Genomic DNA, 17,148 nt, shown 5'->3' with positions numbered 1-17,148 from the left:
CAAATGAAACGTAAACACCTGGTTTTAGACTATAAGAAGTTATTAGTATGGTGTAGGACAGGGGTGTCCAAATTCGGTCCTACAGGGCCACTGTCCTGCAGAGTTTAGCTCCAACTTGCCTCAACACACCTTCCTAGAAGTTTCTAACCTATAGTAAGACCTTGATTAGCTAGATTAGTTCAGGTGTGTTTAATTAGTGTTGGAGCTAAACTCTGCAGGACAATAGCTCTCCAGGAGCAGGACTGGACAGCCCTGGTGTAGGGACTTCATTTGAGGCCAATACAGCATCGATTCATCTTGGGAATGACAGGTACAAGTCCTTCACATTGGCCAGAGCGATTTTGAGCCATTCCACTTTCAGAACAGAATGTTTTCTGACTTGGTCCTCCAAAATACCCCAAAGTGGCTCAAAAATATATAGATTAGGTGACTGTGCAGGCCATGGGAGATGTCTAACTTCACTTTCATGTTCATCATATCATTCTGTCACAAGTCTTGCAGTGTGTATTTGGTGCATTATCATGCTGATACACAGCACCCCTTCAGGGTACAATATTTGAACCATTAGGTGCACATGGCCCTACAGAATGGTTCGGTAGTACTTGGCAGTGGCACGCCCATCAAGAACAGTAGGGAATGCCAAGATTGCAATCCATCACTGATCCACCTCCGTGCTTCACTCTTGGCACACCACAGTCCAGGCATTAAACCTCTTTGGGGCTTCGCCACACCATAACTCCCATGTGGGAAAGACAATGAAGGTGGACTCATCAGAGAACAATACATTTCACATTGCCTATAGCCCAAGATTTGAACTGTTCGCAAAAAAGAAACCTACATTTGGCATTGGTACGAGTGACCAAAGTTTTGGCTATAGCAGCCAACCATGAATATTTACTCTGTGGAGCTCCTGACAAACAGTTTTAGTGGAAACAGGAGGGTCGAGGTGTGCATTTAATTCTGTAATGAGTTAGGCTGCTGTGGTTTTATGTTTTTTGGATTTAATCCGGTTTAGTACCTGGACATCCCATTCAGACAGCTTCCATTTGTAACAACAGTTACTCCTGTTGGATATGTTTCATCCATAGGCCGCGTCAACTGGCAAATCCGGCCCACCAATCACCTTCATCCGGCCCGTGGGCACCCCTACCTCCCTCATCCTCTTTGCCTGGTGGTGCAGCCAAATTTGGTTAGATACATGGCCACAGTTGCACCTGAAGCTGTACGGCTATATACACACTGTTCGTATCATGCACGCTCCTCCAATTCCATGCAAATATTTCTGCAGTTATTATGCATGTCCCATATTTCTTTCGACTTTCTTTTACGTGAATAGGCCAAACACGCTCCCATAATGATCTGAAACTATTTGGATTTGTTTGGACTGCTCTGTCTCTGAATCATCTGAAGCTGTTTCTCAGTCAGCAACAGCAGATACAGAACAAATACTGTTTTCATGTGTTTCACTAGTTTACTTTGAACTACACAGCACGGCCCAGTGGATAACGGAATGAAAGCTTAAAGGTGCTGCGTTTGTTCCCGGACACCAGTATTCAACTGCGTTGCGACATCTAGTGAGAAGCTTTTCAATTCGACACACACCTCTCGGTTACAAACTACAAATCACTCGATGATTAAACTAGTTTCAAATCGGATAAAACGGCCTCAACATTCCCAACAAGACTGATGAGGAAAACAGGAGAAACATTGTGCCATGATTGAAGTTAGAGGACTTTTAAATCCCCAAATCACCACCCTTACAAACATGAGTGAACTGTAGTAATTTACCATGGTTTGTGGACATTTGGAATATTTATATTGAAAACTATGTTATAGCCATTTATATTGCAATATATTTATTAGGTGGGTAGGTTGAATATATAATTCATGTCTTTGTGAAGGTGTATTTTACCTGTGTTTAGGCATTTTTATAGGCCTATAACATATCAGAATATAATATCATTTGACAGTAGTAGTGAGTAGCCATGTATGGTTTTACCTGTGGTTACAAAGTCTTACTGCGAGAAGAATTTTATGTAAGCCTATCCCCCCCAACCCCAATTCACCTTCACCTTCACACTCTGCTCTTATTGATGGAATGTAAAATCGGTGAAGACTGACCACCAGGCCGCGTATAAGCGTGAAACCTCCAACCGCCATGAAACCTCCAACACTATATTGCCAGTGTTTCTGTTTCATTGTCCAACTCATGTATGTCACATCTGCATGTTAATAAGATGATAGTTCCTTTGCTGTTATTTCTGTTATTTTAAAAATAGCTTCCATATTTGATATCTATCATTTGGCTTGTTCCTCATTTGTTTTTTCACAGAGTTTGGGAGAAGAAGCAGAGTCTGCGCCTTTGCCTAAACCTTCCTCCATTCCTGAACCTCAGCAAATGAACTTTTCCGTTGGTTTTACAGATTTTAATGGTAAACAATATTTCAACCTAATATTTTTCACCAGTGTCTGCTTTCTTACCAAGTTATTTCACCTGAAAGGATCAATTCACCAAGTGTGTTTCTTTTTGGAGAAAATTAGTGATTAATTAACCATAAAATTGCTTAGTTACTGTATGTCTGAGGGCAGCCCAAAGATGCACAGATGGAGCTGTTTGAAGTAGACAATGTTTCTCTATGTTATGTCTCCGATCAAAGCCTGAATAACACACTTAATACATGGGCCTCATCAAGCTCAAAAGGTCAACTCTATTATAGGAAAAACAATAAAACAATAAATCTTTATAGAACATTCTTCTTAGCACAAGAAGATTAACTGTAACTATTACACTGTTTTGTTAACTTAAAGAGCTATTTCTACCTGATGTAACCCATATAATTGTGTTGGTACACATTAATGTATAGGTAGGTTCAGTGATGTTAAATAATATTTTTTGACTTGAATAAATCTAGTTAATTTAGATTAGATTAAAAAATTTTTTCAGTGTAATGTGGTATGCAATTGTATTTGCCATGGCATAAAACATTAAAACATTAAAACATTAAAATTTACCCCCAAAACATTTTAAGTAACAGGTTTGCCACAATATGTGCTTTAAAAGAGAAATATCATGGTTTATTTTTCATTGACAGCACCGAAAGTGGGTGATACTACCAGAATATATTCAGTTGTCTATTAAATTAGGAAGTCAATATGTCATTTCTTCACTGTAAACCTGAATAAGTCAAAAAATTGAGGTAATCAGTTACATAATTTTTGAAAAATTTGAGTTATGATCCCAATTTTAAGTTAACAGAACTCAAGAACTCAACTTATTGTTCTTAACTTGAAATAGTTGAGTACACTAATTCATACATTTAACTTAAAGCTGCTGTCCATGATTTTTGGCCCTCTAGAGGTTAATAAACAGAAATGCATGTGTCTTGTGGAAGAACATTGTAGCCAGAGCTACTTTTCTCCGTGTATTTCTATGGCGAGTCACGCAGTTACTGTGATACTCTGTGGCAGGTCCTACCAGTCCGGTCTGAAATAGTCCGAATATAAACATGTTGTAATTCATGTTGTACATTCTCATTATATAACTTTTATATAATTTATGTAAATTTTGAACACACAAAAAAAAGTTACAGCAGTTTTAAAATTATCAGGTTATTTCAACATAAATATTTTGCTAGCTATAACAAACTAATGAAGAAAATGTCAACATGCTAATTTGCTAACATATTAACAATAGTATTGTATAGCACTTACTGAATTAGTACAGCAACATGAAACATACCTGTTCATAAACCAAGCCACATGCTCACCTTGACGCTAACTCTCTAAAAACCCACATTAATACAAAATCTTCTAAATTAGCATAACAAATTATTAATCAATACTAAATCTCCCTCACCATTAACCTTGCACACACACACATGTTTGTTTTTGTGAATTGTGGGGAGTTTCCATAGGCCGCAATGCATTTTATACTGTACAAACCGTACTTTCTATCCCCCTACTCTAAGTTTAAGTTTGTCCTACACAAACCAATTAAGTATTTTGAGCGTTAGTTCACAGTGTTACTGTGATGCATTAATGCGGGATTGGATGTACTAGTTTAGGATTCTGTCATTCAAAATTCCATGTTTCTACACCACTGATATGATGCCTTGAGGTATTTGAAGGAACTCTTTTCTTTCCTTATTTCTGGTTGTTATGACATAATCAAAAATAAATAAATAAATAAATAAATAAATAAATAAAAAATAGATATCTTGGCTACCAAATAAGAATTTTTTCCCACAACTTTTTCACAAAGTGAATTTGTGGTTACGTTTTATGAAGTTCTTTCCTCATTTTAGTTCAGTTGTGGCAAATGTATACTTATAAGTTTCCTTATTTTAATTCAAAGTCATCTGAACCAAATTCTTAATTTGTAGCCACAGTATCTAACACAATCTCATTGCAATTCATAACAATTTTATATTTTGCTGAATTGGTGGCTAATTCGTATAAATTTGAACAACCTCATTTATATGTTTTGCACAATCTGCTTATATCCCCACTGATTGTTTAGGGGTGGACCTTCATGCTTACTTTTTTTCCCAAAAACCATATGTTCTTGTACAAATCACATTGTACAAATTCATATGAAATTGCCACCTTGTAATTACTGTACATTTTCTCATGAGATTGGACTGTAATTTTTTGTTCCGCCCCGTAAGATGTCAATAATGTGGTGTTTTTTGTTTTACATTGTTTCTCTAAAGCATCCCTGCATGATCTGGAAGACAATGACTTGGATGCCTTGATGGCTGACCTGGTGGCAGATATCAGTGCCACGGAGGAAAAGTTTGCCACAGAAAGAGATACATCAAAGGATTCAGCTCCAATTGCTCCAAAACCCTTACAGCCTCAGAGTAACTTTGGCCTTCCAGCGTCAACTGACACCTCAAAACCTGCAACTTCCTCCAACTCCATTTCAGCTCCACCCCCACCACCCGCCACTAAACTATCAAAAGTAAATATCATTCTGAATGGTCCGCACACCCACAGCCCTCATGTGGTTAACACATCCTTAGTTGAAGGTTGCAGGGCTTATTTTAACACAAACCAGGCCAAACAACAGATGTGAAGGAATATAATGGAATTTAAGTGCAGCCAACACTGTAAAACTGCATTAACTTTATGAAGTATGAACCCTATGATCCATTTCTACTCTGCATGTAAAAAAAAATGTAATTACCCTCATGATTGCAATGTTAGCTCAGCTGGATATTCACTGAATGTTATTTTATGTCTAGCCCAGTGCTTGACAGAATGTACAACAGGAGATATCCAGACGGCGTTCTAATGTAGATCAGCTCTGTTTCACAATCTTAAGTGAGATGCCAACCTAACAAGCACTTTAAAGCATTACAGACATACAGTACTTCCGGCTGTTTAACAAGTTGGGCAGAATAATTATATTGCTTTCTCAGATAGCTAGTATTGTGTTCATCCTTCTGGCATGCTCACTTTAAAAAATGTATTCAGGAGGGATGCCATGCTGTAAGATACAGGCTATGTGGAAAAAAGAAATGTGCTTAATTGTGTTGAATGTGCACTTGTAATGTACTTCAAATCTTAAAAACTATATTTAACTTCAGTAGGGCAGATATATTTGAATAAAAACTTAAAAGTAATAGTGTAGTTTAGTCTTATTACAATCGATTATTTTACCAATATTGTATGCATTTATGCTAATTAATTATATTGTTAGTCAAACTTTACTGGAGTCAACAAACTATTTGTATGTTGTTTAGAGCTGCTGCCCATGCGGGACATTACAAATCAGTCACTTATGAAGTTCCATTTCAGTTAAGATGCACAATACTCTCTTACTTTTGTCATTTTAATCTGTATAATCAGAGTAAGCCTTGCATTACCCATATGTACAGCCTTTTGACATCACATTGACTCCATGAAACCTTAATAAGATCAGAACTCCAAAAATCACTGATATTATATATATTATGTCATGTCTGTTAGGTAATGATCATTTTGTATCCCCCCAGGAAGAACAAGAGGAACAGCTCAAAGCAGATAAAATCAAGCTTGCACTGGAGAAGCTAAAGGAAGCCAAAGTGAAAAAGGTGAGCGACAAAGTCGTTTTAATGATTTTTTAATCTTGAATGTACTTGAATATTATTCAAATTATTTCATGCTTGCTTTGGCAAATCTAAAACAGCTGAAGACCTTTAAATCCCTTTAGCAAAAATGTGAGTTATTTAACTGCAAAAATATAGGTGTTTTTCATGGGATTGTTCAGTTCTGTGCAGTGGTCTGGGTGAATGGACATCCACCACAATGATTCATTTCTAAAACAGTAATGACGCATAGGCACCAATTTATGTTTCTGCCGGTGGGTGTCTACACATGATGTTGTGCCAGATATGATTAAATATATTGCTGCCCATTTAAAGTGAACAGACCATTTAACTTGTCTTTTTCAAGATCATACATATAATAACATTTCTATGTAGACACTTATTAGCTATTGTGGTATGAATAATAAAAAAAATCTCTTAAACTGCAAGCTACATATATTATAGAAATAAATGATAAAAATGAGCCTTAAGATAAGGTTTTGAGCTGCAAATGATGAGTTCACATTCATTTAAAATTTACTTATGACATCCTATGACATGCATTTCATCTAAATTTAAATGTTGAATATAATTCCACACTTAGACCACAATAATTATGATCATATGCATTACAACAGTGAACATTTAAGAGGGGTATTTTTTTTGCTTTTTGTTTAATCTAACACTAAAATATTTCTTATGAAAGTCAGTTGTCATTTTTGACACTTGTGTGTTGCTATATCTTGTTTCATCAAACACTATCTTTCAGTGAATATTCAAGTTGGACTTTTATGGATTGCCTATGTCATTTTACTGCTTGCACCTTGTGGCTATATTTTGTTTTTAATTAAGGCATACAGTAGATGAGGTATAGATGATACAGTATAGATTAAGTATAGATGACGAAATGCTTATTTGCCTTGGTGTTGCCACCCCTCACAGTCCCTCACAGTCCAAATCATTTTTTAGATCCGCCCCTGCTTACCCTGGAGTTGGTTCACTCTCTGCCTGTGATTACCAACCAAACTAAAACACACATTCCCAATCTTTTTTTTTTAAATTTTTTATTTTTTTTTATACCTCATGTTTTTCCATGGGCGCATAGCCATTTCAACGTCACTTCACCTCAATGAGATCATGGCATTAAAACATACTGCCAATCTGCTGCATGCTCAGACATTTGCCAAAAGAGGCCTTATATAGGACATCCCTTAAAAAAATAAAATTTGTTCAATATCTAATTTGTTTCTCCTAGACCTCAGTAAGAATAAATAGAGACATGTCTCTAGAGCACGTCTCACTGTTTTAAGTCTTGACTCGGATTCGACCCACTTCAGATCTCGGTCTTGACTTGGACTAGACCATCTTCAGGTTTCAGTCTTGATTTAGACTCGACCAACTTCAGGTCTCTGTTTTGACTCAGACTTGACCATCTTTTGGTCTCTGTATTGACTTGGACTCGACCCTCTTCTGGTCTTGCTTTTTGACTCAAACTCAACCCTCTTCTGATCTCTGTCTTGACTTGGAATTGACCCTCTTCTGGTCTTGTTCTTCAACCCTCCTTAAAGGTGCCCTCGAATGAAAAATTGAATTTATCTTGGCATAGTCAAATAACAAGAGTTCAGTACATGGAATTGACATACACTGAGTCTCAAACTCCATTGTTTCCTCCTTCTTGTATAAATCTAATTTGTTTAAAAGACCTCCGAAGAACAGGCGAATCTCAACATAATACCGACTGTTACGTAATCGTCAGGGTGTACGCCCCCAATATTTGCATATGCCAGCCCATGTTCCCAACATTATGAAAGGCATTAGACAAGGGCAGAACATCTGGATCTGCACAGGTGAATCAACAAACTAGGTAAGCAAGCAAGAACAACAGCGAAAAATGGCAGATGGAGCAATAATAACTGACATGATAACATGATATTTTTAGTGATATGTGTGAATTGTCTTTCTAAATGTTTCGTTAGCATGTTGCTAATGTACTGTTAAATGTGGTTAAAGTTACCATTGTTTCTTACTGTATTCACGGAGACAAGAGCCGTCACTATTTTCATTGTTAAACACTTGCAGACTGTATAATTCATAAACACAACTTCATTCTTTGAAGTGTAGCATTAGCCGTTAGCCACAGAGCACAGCCTCAAACTCATTCAGAATCAAATGTAAACGATATAACAATATACAATACTCACATAATCCGCCGCATGCATGATGAACACTTTGTAAAGATCCATTTGAGGGTTATATTAGCTGTGTAAACTCTGTTTATGCACTGTTCAAGGCAAGCACGAGCTCCGTGGGCGTGGAGCACGAGAATTAAAGGGCCAGTAGCCCTGAATCGGCTCATTTATAATGATTCCCCAAAATAGGCAGTTAAAAAAATGAATTAAAAAACATCTATGGGGTATTTTGAGCTGAAAATTCACAGACACATTCAGGGGACACCCTAGACTTATATTACATCTTGTAAAAAAAGTTCTAGGGCACCTTTAAGTGTAAGTATTGGCTTAAGTCCTTGGTGTTGACTGGCATTCTCAGACTCAACCTACTCTCGACCTTGACTCAAATGAGCTGGTCTCTTCTACCAAATTGTTGTTAGAAATGTATAGATCCATAATCATACTATATGTCAACAACTGCAAAATATGTGTCTAGTTTTATGTCTCATTAGGAATTTTAGGAGAAACATCTGAATCTCCTGAATCCTAAATGGCTTTTTCAGCAATAAAGGAGCAAGATTTGCACAATTATTGTTTTCACTTAGATGTACTTTACTTTTTACATTAAGCTGCCAATTGCTTTCTTCTCAATAGTGTAAAAAATCAAGTGTGTCATCGGTAAGACTCCAGGAGGGATGACCAGTCTAAAAAGTCTACACTGACCCACACTGACTTAATGTTGTGAAAGTGGAGATCACACCTAAGTGATGAAGTTGGTTACTTAAGGTGCTCAAAGTGGTTTAGCTATGTGTTTTAATAGTTGTTACAACAACAACAGATTTAAAGTTGCAACTATAATTGCAACAATGTGGTCTGTACAAAACAAGATGTCCCTCTGCAGTTCACATTCCATTATTAGAGTGTATCTGTCTATAAGACCATTCATATCTCTGCTTTCCAAACATCTGTGCATAGACCCTGTTGAAAAGACCAGAATGGCTTGTCACCAGCATGTACTAGTGCTCCCACCAGGCTTCAACTAATTTGCTTAGCCAGAAGTTCAACTTTAGTCCACTTTGCAGAATATTCTGGACAAGAACTGCTCACTTAAACTGGATGAAACTATCTGACCAACATACAAAGCATCAAAACCACAGTTTGTTTTGGGGTTTTTTCTTTTTGGGCATGCAAAGATGTCAATGAATAATGCCATAATTCCATGAAAAGCAGATGAAAATCACCAAAAAACAAACATGCGGTTATCCTGTTAGCTGACTTTAAGCTTGTTATTTATCATTTGTTGTGATAGCTGGTCGTGAAAGTGGTCATTACAGATGGCAGCTCAAAGACTCTGATGGTGGATGAGAGACAAACGGTCAGAGATGTCATGGACAACTTATTTGAGAAGACACACTGTGACTGCAATGTAGACTGGTGTGTGTGTGAGACAAACCCTGACTTACAGACTGGTGAGTATCATCCATGTACACACACATACACACACACACATATGCACTTACATGTCCATTCAGTCGTCATCAGCTTTATAGTATTGGATTTTGCGAGGATGATGAAGTGGGTTTTTATTGGCGTGCTGACAGCCAGGCTCCAGTGAGCTCACAGTACAGGGCTGACGTACCACCATACACATTCAGTCTCATGCACCAAACGACAGGTGGGTTTAATTTACTGCCCCAGACACTGTCATTCAACCTCCCTATCATGAGGAAATACAGTGCTTATGATCGGAATCCCCCATTTCTCTTTCTCCATCTGCTCTGAGGATTCATCTACAGCCATTACGTTTGCTGTCTGGCTGCCCAATTTTAGATGAATAGACTTAAACAGACTGGATTGATCTTGTTATTCCTCTTGTTCTTTTCCATTTTGAAAAGGAAGAGAAATTAATTGTATTGAATAGTGTACTTCAAATCACATAAGGTTTTTTTTTTTTTTTTGGAAAAACTGCACTCTAAAAAATGCTGGGTTAAAAACAACCCAAGTTGGGTTGAAAATGGAAAAACCCAGCAATTGGGTTGTTTTAACCCAGCGGTAGGGTTAAATGTTTGCCCAACCTGCTGGGGTAGTTTTATTTAACTCAACTATTGTTTAAAAATTACTGTATTGCTTAATTAAAATTAACCCAAAGTATGTTGGAAATGAACATTTATTAATGTTCAATGAATAATTATTAAACAATAAACATTTATTAAATTGCTTATTAATAAATGTATATTAATAAACTATTAAACTATTAAATTTATATTCATAAAATATTAAAGCTTATTAATAAACATTCACCTTTTGTCTATTATTGTTGTCTCTAATTGCATCTGGTTTTTAATTTCGTAACTATTTTTGGGTTCATTTTAAGCTAGCCATATAGCAATTTTTAAATAATAGTTGGTTTAAATAAAACTACCCAGCAGGTTGGGCAAACATTTAACCCAACCGCTAGGTTAAAACAACCCAATCGCTGGGTTTGTCCATTTTCAACCCAACTTGGGTTGTTTTTAACCCAGCATTTTTTAGAGTGTGTACTTGGAGATAATATACTACTAATAATTAAGTAAAAGGCCACTTCAGTATACTTAAACAGAGCCCACTTTCAAGACTGTGTTTTTTTTTTAACACACTTAACAAGTGCACTTTGAAATAATGTCAAATTAAAAGTTTTATTTTAAAGTACATAATGTTTCAATAATCTTTGATTTAGTAATACTTTAAATCAGTACACTTATTTTTATGTTGACTAACACGCATTAAAGCACATGTAAAGCACTTGATTATAATTGTAACTAGTGTCTTATTTGATTTTACATTGAAATTAATATATTTTAAAAGTTGCAACTTCATCATTACAAAATGAGTACTGACAAATATATTTAATTACAAGGCACACAAGTGTCAATAGTTTAATTGTATTTATTTATTTGAAAATGGATCATGTTTTTACATTTACATTTATTTTTAACATAAATGCTGCCATTTCATGCATTGTACCGGATTTAGCCAAAGGCTAATTTTCATCCACATCCAACAGTAAACTTTAGTCTTTAGCACTTACTTAAGTCCTTAACGCTTTGAAGTTTAGCCAATGGAAAATTATTACACATTTAAAATTACTAAATTATTAAATTATTAATTATTAAATAACACAAACTACATTTTCATTTAAGTGTAAATAACATGCAATGGCACAAAACACATATGAATTGCATTCAGTATGTACTCTTTTTTACAAGGGATGGGATCGTAAGAACAAAGTCTGCAACCTTCTACAACTAATTTCCAGTGTGCTTTACAACAGTATTTAACTACTTATTAGTGTATGAGCTAAGTCAAAAATTCTCCCAAAATTCATTATTCATCACAGAAAAATCTTGATTTCAAATATACCTATAATCCTTGCTATATTGAAAAGTATTTATCAAAACAGTTCAGTCAACGTGAGCATAGTTAGATTCTGGCATACACATCACACTTTCAGTGCGATTTTTCACTTCAATCCAATAGACAACCTTGTTTGTTTTATTAATATTATATTATTTGCAAGAACAGTTTTTTAGTATACTTTTAAGATTTGACGTACACTACAAGTGCACATTTAAGCACACTTCTTTTTTATAAGGGACCAAATATTAAAGCTTAACAATTGGAAACTGAACAAACTTAAATCAGCTGACCACTTATCTTATAATCATATTGAGGGCGGTGTGCCTCCCCTTTGAAGTGAGTTGCCTATGTAGGTAAAAGAGTGTGAGGAAACTCACCAGAAACATTTAATCAGAAACACTGTCAGTGTTTAGCTATGTTAAAGGTCTTTGGAAATTTGTTACACCCAAGTTCATTTTAGAGAAGCATCATCCTCGCATGATGATGATGTTTCCTACAGTGAGTGACTTATGATCATGAAAAAAGTACTGATGAGGAACATCTAAACAGCTCTGACACACACAGATGAAGGGGTGGTCACTCACTGCTATTTGTAAATGGGATATGTCTGGTTTCTGGTGTCATTGTTTCATCTGTTCTTGGTTTAAGTTTGGTTCTACTCATGATCTTGTTTGATTTGCACTGTTCCCTCTTCAGCAGTTCTTCAATTATCATGGTTTTTGTTTTGTCCTCATGTGTTCACCTGTGTCTAGTTAATTATCTTGTTTAGTCCCTAGTGTTTCTCTGTGTATTTATAGCCCTGTGTTTGTTTCAGTCTTAGTCAGATCTCATCTATTATAAGTAGCTGTTCTGTTCTTTGCTTTTTTGTTTCCTGATGTAACGGAGGCCAGATAGTAGTTGCTGTGCAAGTAAACCTCACTCCTCTGATCTCAAGAGATGCTCTAGGGACTGATGCTAGAGGTTGTAGCCTTTAGCCTCCTTGTTAGATTGTCCGACTTCCATGGCGGAGACCCAAATTCGAGGCCCGAGCGGGGCGAGTAGGACCTGGGTAGAGGGGTAACACTGATATCCTGAAAAAGTATAATTTAGAGTTTGATTTGATTAAAAAAACTACATGCAAATAGATTCAGCCTTTAATTTCCATCTTTGATTCAACCTTTTGCTGACAGTCATCCACTTTCAGTCATTTTTAGCTGTATAAAACATTGCAATATGATATTGCAAATGGTTTTATGGTTTACCATGCTTTTCTATTCTTAGTTATTTGTCTATAGTGGCTAATGAATCATAAGTCTCACACATCCAAAGGCAGATACTTACATACTGTCTTGTTGTTTATTTCTGTTCACAAACATATTTTCACACTATCTACTCCCATCCATTAGTGAGCTCTCATCAAGTTGAAGGACACATGAAATCATACATATGCTCAGGGAAAATGGCTTCCATTTATTGCCTGTGAATGCCAGTATATAACCACAGTAAACGTCAGACCCATAATCTCTCTTCATTCCAGTTTTTAATCAGTGTATTCAGTCTTTAACTGAGAACCGGAGAGGTTAAAGACAGCAGTACAGATAAGAACACAGTGTCTAGTTTGGCATCAATGCAATGAGAGCTGCACAGAGTAAAAACTTTCATTCGCTCATTAAGTTTATGATAATCATTTATCAAGTTGTTTTTTAAAATTATTTTTAAAAACTGCATTTATTTATTTTTGTTTGCATTTTTATATTTTTTATTTGCTATTATATTTCTGTTAATATTTTCAGCTTCAATCCAGTTGTCAATCTACCTTACAGCTTTAAAAGGAAGTTCAGATGAAATTTCAGAGGAAGTTCTATTCTATATTTGTGTTTGTTGTGTACTTTTATGCTTATTAGAATACAGATTAGCAATGGGAAGTTCAGATATTAAAGGCCTCCCATTTGGTACTGAAGTTACTTTTACTATTAAAAACTGTATTTTTACTGTATTTTTAATTAATACTTTCAGAGGACCTTTCAGCTTCAGTCCATATTTTTAGTGCACCATGTCTTTTTTTCAATGCAAAGTACATTATAAATGAAAACAAGTACTATTCAAAAACATTATATATTTATTCATTTACTTATTTTTGTATGCAATTAAAGTCAAACATTATTAGTAAGCACATTTAAAACAGTATGTATATAGTTATGTACAGTATGTATGTATTTCAATAATGACAACTCCCAAAACTTAAACACCATTTTATTGATAAGATTGAAATGTATTATGGACTAGATCTGCTGCTGCTGGCATGAGTGGAGGCTACTGCTGAAACATGCATAAATACAGGGAATAGAATACAAGTTTCAGCAAAGAAAGTAGGGAGAACCCCCTCTAGATCTAGGCAGGTGGTGCTGGGGAAGGAGGGGCTCTAAAAAATTTCCCATGGTGTGTTGCACTTAGAAGAACCAATCAGCTGCTCTGAAGAGTTTTATGATTGAACTATGTATGCATGTGTGTGCAACTAAATGAAATAAACACTGTTTTCCATCAGTGCTTGTAGCTGCAAGATAAACCCAAGTTCATGGTTCAGTTCCCTGAGAACACACAAATGTATGACTTTATTCATGTAGCTTTGGATAACATTGTCTGTTAAATCAATCTTGACAAAAGCTGTGCATAAGTTCAAAGGGACAATATTGATTATCATTATAAAATAAGAGAATGCAGTATGGACAAAAACAGTGACATTTGAATTGAGTTTGAACTTTCCACAGAGCGGGGGTTTGAGGACCATGAGAACCTAGTGGATCCTCTTTCTACATGGACCAGGGACAGTGAAAACAAAGTGATTTTTCAGGAGAAAAAAGACAAATATGAAGTGTTCAGAAACCCTCAGGCAAGTGTTTGGACAGCTATTTGTGCTTCTTGCCAATTCACTTTGAATTACAGCTTCTGATAATATTAAAGTAAAATACAAAAGCGCTAAAAGTAATGCCTTTCACTTACAGTATATTGTTTCCTCTGCCTACAGAACTGTGATATTTCCCATGCAAAAAATGTTCTCTGACTTCCCTATTTCTAGTTCAATTTAAAAAAAAAAATGGAAGAGAAATTAGAAAAACAGCTAAACTCAGCACATTGACAGACTTCTGTAATGGTAGAAGTCTAGAAGACATCTTAAGTGTAGACCAAAATGTTTACTTAAAAATAATTATTGAAATTTTGCTGAATGCTGATTAAAATTATGTCTATTTGTTTTACAGATATTTTATATGTGGAAAAAGGATAAGAAATCTCTAATGGACATGAAAGAAAAAGACAAAGAACAACTTCTGGAGGTGCGTTGGGCTTTAACTTTTGTCATAATTGAGAGATTTTATGTCAATTTACAGATGTAGACATTCATCAAAAGTATTTAATGGAGTCAGATTTAATGTCATAATTGAAGCCATTTAAACGAGAAATGCAGGTCTAAACAAGTCTCACCCAAACATGAAAATGTCATTGTCATTTATTCACCCTCATGTCGTTCCAGTGCAGTGAACAGAGAGTCGACATGAATGACACAAGTGTAAGTGAATGATGAAAGTCTTTATGTCTGGTTCTGTATTTCTGAGTACAGGAGAATTTTTGTGGAGCCTCCGTCATTGTGCCTGACCTTGAGGGCGTTCTGTATCTGAAGGAGGATGGCAAGAAATCCTGGAAACAGCGCTACTTCCTGCTGCGAGCCTCTGGATTGTATTACTCACCCAAAGGCAAGACAAAGGTCAGATCAGGCAACCCAGACAGTAAAACATACGGAGTATTTTGAGTTCAGACAAATCCTCCCTTATTGTACATCAGGTTGCTATTTAAATGAACACTTAATCACTAAACCTAAATAATAACTGGCTTGGTGAAAATGTCAAGAAACTAAATTTCAGTGCATTATGGGATTCTCTCTCCATCAGGCATCACGGGATCTTGTGTGTTTGGTGCAGTTTGACAATGTGAACGTCTACTACTGCAAAGAATATAGGAACAAATACAAAGCTCCAACAGACCACTGCTTCATTCTCAAGGTACAGTGTCCTGTTATGGTGAACGCTCTCACTTTAACATCAACACAGAGTTTGGAGCAGAAACTTACAGTGTGACAAGGATGAATAAAATAAAACAAACAGCACACCCTTGAAATGAAGCGCACTTAATTCTATTGAACGTGCACTTGTAGTGTACTTTAAATCTTAAACATATATTTAAAAAAAAAACTACTTGCAGGTAATGTAATATTAATTAAATAAAAGGCCATTTAAGTGTACTTTTAAGTGTGTTAAGTTCACTTTTAAAAAAGTGCACTTTGCAATAATTTAAAATTAAAATATTTAGTATAAAGACATTTAAGATCATATTTTAATAATCAATTGTCATGCTTTAAAGAAGTACACTTATTTTGATGTGTTGACTAACATACTAAAGCACATGTAAAGTACTTATTTTTAATGGTTGTGTTATCCGGTTATTCTGTAGTACATTTAAAGTTAATATTTTAAATGTACTAAATTACAACTTCATTCCAAATGTGTAATTACTGATACATTTAATACAGGAAATAAAACATGCAAGATTCAAAATAAATAAATTAATTAAAATATATTTTAGTTGACATTAACACTAAAGGTCAGCTAATTGCATTTAATATAAATTTTAACCATAATACATTTAATTGAATTGCAATTAAATGTCTGGAATATTACATTCAGTTTTACACTCATCAATTATTTTAAAGTACATATTTCTGTAATAAGAACTCCTTTTTGAAAATTATGCTAAAGTGTACTTCTTTTTCATGAGGTCATTATGATGGTTTTGTAGTCACAAGTCTAGTTTTAGGTTTTAAGCTAATTTTCTCCTTTAACACATTCTGCAACACTGATTTAATTAAAATTTGGGGGGGAAATATTACACACTTTGTGTAAAAAGAAGCAAAAAAAGTGTTCCAAGCCAAATACCATCTAATTTATTATTTCAGTGTCTATTTTAGAGCAACTTTGGTACGTAAAACTATTGTGATGATGAGAATACATATTAACACTTCTCTTTCCATGAAATATGCTGAATTTTGATGTTGGATATTTTTAAAAACCCAAACAGAGGTTTTCATGGTTCTTCTGAACTTTGGGACATAAAGTGAATCCTCATCATTTCCGTAACAAAATGCTGCTCTATCAGCAGTAGGCTAGTCATGGACATGAAAGCAGACATAAAAGACATGAGGCTCAAAGCAACAGAAGCTGTAAATTACGTCTCTTTAAATAGCATCTATTTCCCCTCAGCGTCCTGGAGTGGTGCAATAGTGTGACAGGGTTAGAACCTCGAAGATGACCTTTCTGCAACCCTTCAAAATGCTCCACTGATTCAAAACTACATCCCCAAATGATATTCCTATTTAATGACTAAATGGTAAATCTAGTCTCGGGCCAGTTTTAAGGGGCGACCTCAGCTTTTTAAGTAATTTGCCATAATAACAAGGTATCTTTAGGTACTCCAGGCACTATCTG

The 17,148-nt window shown here is 35.4% G+C and overlaps 1 protein-coding gene across 1 annotated transcript in view; it reads left to right on the top strand.

The window, feature by feature from the left end:
- The window catches only part of apbb1ip (amyloid beta (A4) precursor protein-binding, family B, member 1 interacting protein), a 31,918-nt gene that overhangs the window by 9,326 nt on the left and 5,444 nt on the right, over positions 1 to 17,148 (top strand). Inside the window, exons 3-10 of the mRNA XM_067378652.1 lie at positions 2,333 to 2,432; positions 4,713 to 4,963; positions 6,000 to 6,077; positions 9,549 to 9,708; positions 14,383 to 14,504; positions 14,872 to 14,946; positions 15,231 to 15,374; positions 15,559 to 15,669. Coding sequence (XP_067234753.1) covers positions 2,333 to 2,432; positions 4,713 to 4,963; positions 6,000 to 6,077; positions 9,549 to 9,708; positions 14,383 to 14,504; positions 14,872 to 14,946; positions 15,231 to 15,374; positions 15,559 to 15,669 — 1,041 coding nt within the window. The remainder of the gene's footprint in view (positions 1 to 2,332; positions 2,433 to 4,712; positions 4,964 to 5,999; positions 6,078 to 9,548; positions 9,709 to 14,382; positions 14,505 to 14,871; positions 14,947 to 15,230; positions 15,375 to 15,558; positions 15,670 to 17,148) is intronic.

Source organism: Chanodichthys erythropterus, chromosome 23 (assembly GCF_024489055.1).
Source record: "Chanodichthys erythropterus isolate Z2021 chromosome 23, ASM2448905v1, whole genome shotgun sequence".
Lineage (NCBI taxonomy): Eukaryota > Metazoa > Chordata > Actinopteri > Cypriniformes > Xenocyprididae > Chanodichthys > Chanodichthys erythropterus.
This window is presented reverse-complemented; position numbering and strand designations above follow the sequence as displayed.